The sequence below is a fragment of the Populus alba genome, chromosome 11, assembly GCF_005239225.2.
Source record: "Populus alba chromosome 11, ASM523922v2, whole genome shotgun sequence".
Classification (NCBI taxonomy): Eukaryota; Viridiplantae; Streptophyta; class Magnoliopsida; order Malpighiales; family Salicaceae; genus Populus; species Populus alba.
The window spans coordinates 7,427,265-7,435,893 of NC_133294.1; the positions used below are offsets into that span (position 1 = coordinate 7,427,265).

Genomic DNA, 8,629 nt, shown 5'->3' on the forward strand with positions numbered 1-8,629 from the left:
ATATTTTTACTTGTTGTTTGTGCTAAACTTGTCAAATAAATTGAATTATACGGAACAACTTTCTCATAATTTAACTTGAAATTAAAGCTAGACTGGAATTCAGATTGAGAAATTACAATGTAACCCTCTGTGCGGAGTTAAAAGCTTTCTGCAGTCTAAATATTTTTTTTATGTCCAGTAACATTTTGGTCCGACTTGCAGCTTGTGATACCAATCTTCTAGTTTTACGTAATTATATTTCCTCTTTTCTATTTTTAATAAATAAATAAAAATTAAAGACATGAATAAGTTATAAACGTAGGAATTAAATTAAACCATCGTTTCTCAAAACCATAAATACTAATTAATTAATTGTGTTAAATTATAGGCATTCTCTCCAACTTTCACTTGGAGTCCAGCCCAGCAAAAGCACAGGAGACAGAGAGACAGCAGTCTCCCCCATTTCCAACTCACAACAATACCAATAGATTCATAGAAAAGCCAAAGAAAACGCCACCATTTCTCTCTCTCCCCCTCCCTCCCTCCCTCTATCTCTCCTAGCTTCCTTTCTTTGAAGCAAAGCAAGAAGAGTAAAGGTAGCGTGTGACAATTAGTAATGGCTGGATACAGAGCTGAAGATGACTATGATTACCTGTTTAAGGTAGTTCTTATTGGTGACTCAGGTGTGGGCAAGTCCAATCTGCTTTCAAGATTCACTCGTAATGAATTCAGTTTGGAGTCTAAGTCTACTATTGGTGTTGAGTTCGCTACTCGCAGCTTGAATGTTGATGGCAAGGTCATCAAGGCCCAGATTTGGGACACTGCTGGCCAAGAAAGGTCCGTTTTCCAACCTCCTTGCTTCTTTTGCGTTTCTCGTTGGTTTTGTGATCTGGGTTTTCTTTCTTTTACCTGTTATCTTTCTTGTATTTTGTGATCTGGGTATGCTGGGTGTTTTTAAGTTGTTTAGTGGTTTTTTTTTGCGATTTCTTATGTGTGTTTTTATTATTATTATTATTATTATTGTTTCATGGACTTTTTGTGTGTGTGCATTTGAAGTAATTCACTGTTTTGTGATCCGGGTCTTGGTTTGCAGGCTTTTGTGTTTCTGTGAAAAGTGAGGAAAGGAATAGTGAATTGGGTTTTGGATCTTGTGAGTTTAGGTTGGAGATTTGTTAGTGAAGAAGTTTTGCTTTGCTTTTAAGACAATGATCTTGATTATTCATGGATTTGGACTTAGATTCGCAACCTGAACTTGTGGATCTTGACATTCTGCAACTTTTATAGGCGTTATGTTGATTTTATACCAAAAGTTTAGAGAATGTGTTGGAATGAAATGGAGTTAGTCTCTGTAATCTTGCTTGGTATTAGTCACTGTAAAAGCTAGATTGGGCGTGTTGTGGCTGTTGCACATTTTGTATTGCAAACTGATTTTATTGAAGAGTTAAAATTTTGAGCTGCAGTCAGGGAGGTTTCTGAATTTTTTACTCTAGGTTTGAGTGCATATAAGATAGTTTTGGTTGGTTTAGGCTACAGATTAATTGAGCATATAATCTGTAATAGTTTTCATGACTTTGTTTACGTTGTTTGTTCTACTTCAACTTTCTTCAGTCATGTTCTTTCAGCGTGCATTTCACTGATGTTGTCAATATGCATTTTGTTGCATATCACTATCATCTGCTTTGTCATGCATGATCGAACCATGTATTTGTCATTTAATGTCTCGTCATCAATTTGCATCATCAGCTTCTTCAAAATCTTTCTTTCCAAACATGCCAATTAGTTTATTGGTGCAGTCTGTCGGAGATGAAACCCATGATCTGTGTTCAAGATTTTCTTAGGTCTAAGGCACCATCTTGCCTCATGACCACTAACAAACCACAAATAAACTAACTCATGCTCTTTGAAGTTTACTTCCGTCACTGTGAACTATCCTTTTGTGTGATGACCCATTTTATCTATTCACTTTCAAAATGAGGTACATGCTAAAATATGACATTCTAAAAATTATTTTGATTAATCACGTAACTGTTTTCAACTAAAAGTGTAACACTCCTTTGGATGGGAGGACAGTTTTGAAAATATATGCTGATGATAAAGTAATAAATGATGTTTCAAGTAGTTTGAAACCAAGGGTGGAATATGTGGCTTGGGAGGTTTAACACAATAATCCGTGTCTGCTTATAAATTGGCATAAAACTGATCTGAATTTGTGGATAAACCTCAGTTGAAGTATGTCAAAGTTCAAATTGTCCTTGATGGATGTATTATTTGGCTTCCCAGACTGCCTTGTATCTATATATATATATATATATATATATATATATAGTTTCAAAATGAGCTATCTGGTTGGTGGACATAAAAAAATTATATGAACAATGGTGTTTATTGATGATCTGAGACAAAATATAGTGCTCATGCAATGTCATGGCATTTGGGTCCTGTCCTTCGATGTTTTGTGACTCTGTTTATCACATATACATCATTGCCATTTTATTTAAAGAAAGTTGAAAGCTTTTTACTGTATCCATGGGCAGCACACTTGTATGCCTTTGTGCAATCTATTAGTGATAGAGAGGTGGAGGTTGAAATAGTATGCTGTCATATGCTTACGTGTCAGTGATATTGACACAATGGTTGCATTTTAAAGCTAGAAAACTGCATGTATTCAATTATCTTTTCTCAGTTAATATTGTGGTTGCAGTGGATGGTGAAATAGTATGCTGTCATGTGCTTATGTGTCAGTGATATTGACAAAATGGTTGCATTTTAAAGCTAGAAAACTGCATGTATTCAATTATCTTTTTTCAGTTAATATTGTGGTTGCAGTGGATGGTGAAGTAGTATGCTGTCATGTGCTTATGTGTCAGTGATATTGACACAATGGTTGCATTTTAAAGCTAGAAAACTGCATGCATTCAATTATCTTTTCTCAGTGAATATTGTGGTTGCAGTGGATGGTGATGTGATAAAATTGTGGTAAAACAGATAAACAAAATGGCTGTTTATGGCAGAAACTTGGCTGCTTGTTTAGATACTGTCTAGGTAGTAGTAGTTGTGGTTATTATTCTTATAAAGTTTTTTCCCCCATAGGTAGCTCCTCTTTCTCCCTCCTACTCTGTTTTTCATCTTAAGGTAATTTCTAACTGAATTAGTTAGATAATGTTAAGTTCTACCTTTTGCTTCAAACTTAATCATCCCAACCATTTCATGAATGTTTAAGATAAAATTCTGAACTTGTTAATTATAGTTTTATAATATATTGATGGATCTGTTTGCATTTTCTATAATTTTGCACTTTTAAGCTCTTAGATGCTTAGATTAGTGTTGATATGCATTTATTTTTTTTCTTCTGTAAACTTTTGAATAGAACCTGACATATATAGGAATTTTGGGTGCCTATTAGATACATGTTAAATTAAGCTTAGATTTTTTTATTTCTTTAAACAAGTATTAGCAAAAAAAAACCAAATATTTAGCTCATTACTACCAATTTTTATATGGGTGTAATTTTTTCGAGAGTACATTCTGCAACTTAACTAAAAATCCAATAGCAGCATATAGAATAGAAAAATTAGAATGACATTGAGGGCATGCAACTGTGCTGTGCCATTATTGATGATATCATCATGACTAATGTCTACGTTAGCATTTTGCTGATGTTTAGATGTCAACTTTTGACATTTCACTTGGATGGTGTTGTAAAATCATGTGTTGCAATGCCTAGCAATGTGCATAGATTTTACAGGTCAATCTAACTTGTAAATCCAGATATTGATAAAAAAATATATATATAATCTAAGCATGAAAATCAATAGAATAATATAACAATTTGCCATTAAATTTCATTAATCATATAAAATAAAGTATTAAAAAAATTTATTAAAGCTCAATTCCATTAAAAAAAATCTAATTTTGGAGATTACCTTTCACTTAATTATGAACTTATTTGGGTTTAAAAGGGCAAGAGCCATAGCTATAAACAGTAGAAAGGCAAGGATATAAGCTCAATTTAACATGCGATTCAAAATAGGCATGCAAAATCCTAAGATATTTAACTTCTGAGCTTACAGATAAAAAAAAGACACAGACTTGTATACCAAAGCCTAGATTAGCATGCAGCATGCACTAATAGATCTTGCAAACATATCAAAAAAGTTGAAGAACATTAAATATTCAAGAAATAAGACAATATCTAGCATAAATCTATCATTTTATGTTGAAGGACCGTTTCATCTACCTACCTCAAGAAGTTTGAGATTGAATAGTCTATGCTTGGTATTTTGAACCACCTTTTCACCTGGAATTGAATAGTAGCGTGTTTCATGTAACAATGTGGTACCAGAAATTGCAAATACAACAGTAGAATGGAAGAGTATAGGTAATCTCCAACATGGGATTTTTGCTTTAAAAAAAATGGCAAAAATATTGTTTCTGAAAGTTTTAAATTTTACCAAGCTTTGACTAGGATTAACTAAAGCTTCATCATTTTTAATTCAGTTACAATCTACTGCCATTATTTACACCATGGCCATGCTGTGATGAAATCAAAATCAATCTGTTGTTAAAGGGAAACTAAAAATATTTGTGAGGATCTTTGACTGGGTTCTTAACCATTCACCACTATAACAATTAAGTTATATAAATTGTATGATGATTTATCTTTATTAAAAAAGCAAGTTTAAGGTGTGCAAAATTTGGTGTTAAGTTGGTTTCCCTTGAACTGATTACCATACAGCATGTGGATGTGGACCTGGATCTGGAACAACTTGGCAGAATGTGACTTGATAGTTTAATGATTTCATGTTTTTCGTTGCCTTCTTTTTTTCCTTCAAATGAACTACTTGGTCTTTGGGTACTGGTTGCTAAGTATTAATCCTTCAATATGAAAAAAGAATGATCGCTTTTATAGGATTAACATCTGTGATTTGAACAACCATGCATAACAGAGGGATTCATGAGACTGAATCTTTAGATTTATCATGAAAATGTTTGCTGTTGTGCCTCTCTTAGGAGCTCGTAGATGTCCAGCCTATTTAGTGGCTGGTTATACGGGGTGCAATGACTTCTGCTTCTGCAATTCTATACTTACATATCACCTACTGCCCTTTCTTCCACCTAGTTGTTCTCTGAAATTACAATTTGTGTTTATAGGTACCGTGCCATAACTAGTGCTTACTACCGGGGAGCAGTGGGTGCACTTCTTGTGTATGATGTTACCCGGCACTCAACATTTGAAAATGTTGAAAGGTGGCTAAGGGAGTTGAGGGATCATACAGATCCTAACATTGTCGTGATGCTCATTGGCAATAAATCAGATCTTCGCCACCTTGTGGCTGTCTCAACTGAGGATGGAAAATCCTTTGCTGAGAGGGAGTCGCTCTACTTCATGGAAACATCTGCTTTGGAAGCTACTAATGTTGACAGTGCATTTGCTGAAGTGCTTACTCAGATCTATCGCATTGTGAGCAAGAAAGCTATGGAGACCGGTGATGAGGCAGCTGCTTCAGCTGTTCCATCCAAAGGCGAGAAAATCGATGTTAGTAAAGATGTTTCTGCTATGAAGAGAGTAGGGTGCTGCTCAAGCTAGGATTCTAATCTGATTATTACATTGTTGAGATGTGGCTGGTTTGATTTGCTGCGTCTGTTTCTATGTACACCATTATTGTGTAAAATTTTCTCAAAGATACCAACTTAGGAGGTCGGTGGATTGATTTTATTATGATCTTAAAAAGTTTTTCCTCTGTTTTAGCTGACGAACAGCTTTACTAGGAATGAAGTGTTACACTTATGGCTTTCAAAATGGTATTTAATGGAGCTCATATTTGCATTAAATTATCTGTTTAGTTGCCTGTTATTAAATATTTGCTCGAGCCTCCCATCGGACTGCGTGCCATTCCTTGGTTAACATGGTTAACATGCTCTCTCTCTCTCTCTAGTCTCTAACTTACGGTCAACGAATACACGATTGAAGTTAGTTAATCAAGAATTTGATATAATTAATGAGACTTCCTGAGCCTCTGAAGAACGAGCCACCCAAGGAGTTGCTCATCCTATTGTTTTTTGTTTTCCTTGCAAAAGTTGGGTAGATGATTTATATGTTTTTATATAATTATTGAAGTCTTTATGTTTTTTTTTTATTACATCATTGTATAATATTTAATTTTTTAATAAATTTTATATGATTGTTATAACACCGGGCTTAGCCTAATTGGTTGACTCGAGACCAAGGTGATTCAAGGTCTTAGTTGAGTTTCAAATCATAAAAATCTTAAGATGCAATTGTCTCGATCAAACTCGGGTGACTTATGACCTGAGATTTGAATTTATATATATATATATATATATATATACTTTTTAATAAACCTAAAAAATATATAATTAATTTATGGTGCTTAGTTTAATATTTTTTTTTATAGTCTATATTTATATGAATTTTTTTTTAACTTTTTTGATGTGAAATAACTATATTATATTTCAAACCTTATATATGTTTTATAGCTTACATTTATGCGGATTGTTTTTTAATTTCTTGATATGGGATAACTATATATTGCATACATCATATGATTGTTTTTTAACTTTTGATGTAGGATAATAATATTATACTTCATGTCTTATATATATATATATTATATATATATATATATATATATATATATATATATATATATATATATTTTTAATTTATAATCTACTTTCACATGGATTGTTTCTTGATTTTTTTGATGTGAGATAACTATATTACATTTCATGCTTTATATTACTCTTTTTATAGTTTGCACCCACATTTATTATTCTAAAACTTTTCAAAGTAGGATAGTAAAAGCTCAAATATAATTTTTATTTTATTTTATTAGGTTAACTCATGTCGGCCTCATGCCTGGTTTAATAATTATGATTTATGTCACTTATTTTTATTCAAATTGTCATAACTTATATATTTATTTTTTAAAAAGGGCATTAAGATACATAAAAAATATACTTTTATTTTTAAAAAAAATTAAAATCTTTAATTTTAAAATTTCCATGGTCGAGTATTTTTAAAACTTTTAATTTCTTAAAATATTTTAAACAATTTTGATTTAATATTTTTTATATAGCTCAATGATAAATTTAAAATGAAAAAAAATTATTTTATTGAATTAAATAAAAGGACTTGACTGAAGAATATATTAAACAACAATATTGGAAACTTGCTGGCTTATTAATGAGGTTTATTTTTTATATAATTTTATCAATTTATACATTTTTTTTAGGTTATCATGTCTTTTATAATATTTTTATGGCTTTTTATGTTTTTGGGTTAAGCCGTTCATAAATTATGATCAATTTTAAACACTTGTCTTGTTTTTAAAATGACATATAGAAAACAATTTCTTTTTGTTCTTACGATCAAATAAAAAAACAAAAAATAAAATAAAACTCAATTATATCAATCATCATTCCTAACCACCGGAGACCTTAGATACATGATCCTGATTTGTTTTTGAAAAACTTTGGATCTGGACTATGTAAAGCACTCGTCTCAACAAGCTAGTAAACTCAATATAATAGAAAAAATAAAATTAAAAGAAGTATAAATAGAAAACATAGAGTGGTAAATGAATTACTTATATATTATGTTGTTTCTTACTTAACTTTAAGGTTCAGTTTCAAAGCTATCAAATAACCTTTCTAACAACCCAACTTACTTTTAACTCTATTCTTGAACTAACTAACAACTACCACATGCTTCTAAGTACCTCTAACTATCTGCAACTTCTTGGCATTTAATAAGTTGAAATATAAGGACTTTTACTACTCTTCTTATTCCCTCATGTATTGTTTATTTAATATATATTCTTCAGATATGTTTATTTCTTTCATTTATTATTGATTTGTAACAATGTCTCCTTTATCATATGATTCTTGTCCTTAAGAATCTATGTTAAACTTTGAAAATTATTTGGACAATTCCTCAAACTTTTCTCAACTTTTTCCTGAATGTTAGGTAATTATCAACAATCAAATGAGAATTTCAAACAAAGTTTACTATCAAACTATAACAAAAACAAAGGAATAAATTTCAAGTGAAACTTCAACCAGAAAAATAGTAGAAGAGGACAAAAGGTAACAAGAAAATCCTTTCCCTGCTTGAAACCAAGTTGTTCTTCCTTTATGAGTTCAATGAACAAACACCTTCAGAGTTCAGACACACAAAATTGATGAGAAATTCAACATTAATCCAAGTTATGGAAACCAAAGCAGATTTTTAGGAGTATTCTTCTATCTATCCACAAACAATTCAAGAAACCCATTAAAAAAAACATTTAAAACCAATATCTATTTTTCTCAATGAATATGAGCAAGTAAGCAATGAAAAAAAAATACTTGGGTTTTTCCATCTCTAACCACATAAAACTAAGAAATTAGAGAGAAAAGGGAAGAGAGGGAGGATAGAGGAGGGGGGAGGGAAGAGGGCATGTGGGAAATGTGAGTACAGACAAGTAGGGAGGGGAGAGTTGGCTACGGTAGAAAATAAAAGTAAAATAATGGGGTTTCAGTAAAAAAACAATAAGCCTTTTATACCTAGGTTTGAAGTGGGGCTGAAACTTGGAATCGAACCGGTTCAGTTCAATTGGTTTCAGACTTTTGAAATCAAAATCGAACC

At 31.7% G+C, this 8,629-nt stretch overlaps 1 protein-coding gene across 1 annotated transcript; it reads left to right on the forward strand.

Moving 5' to 3' along the window:
- Nucleotides 1-408: 408 nt before the first annotated feature.
- On the forward strand, nt 409-5,719 carry LOC118055041 (ras-related protein RABA1d). The gene is made up of 2 exons (XM_035066827.2): nt 409-816; nt 5,131-5,719. The coding sequence occupies exons 1-2, from the start codon at nt 596-598 to the stop codon at nt 5,564-5,566; spliced, it is 657 nt and encodes a 218-aa protein (XP_034922718.1). The 5' UTR covers nt 409-595; the 3' UTR covers nt 5,567-5,719.
- Nucleotides 5,720-8,629: the final 2,910 nt, after the last annotated feature.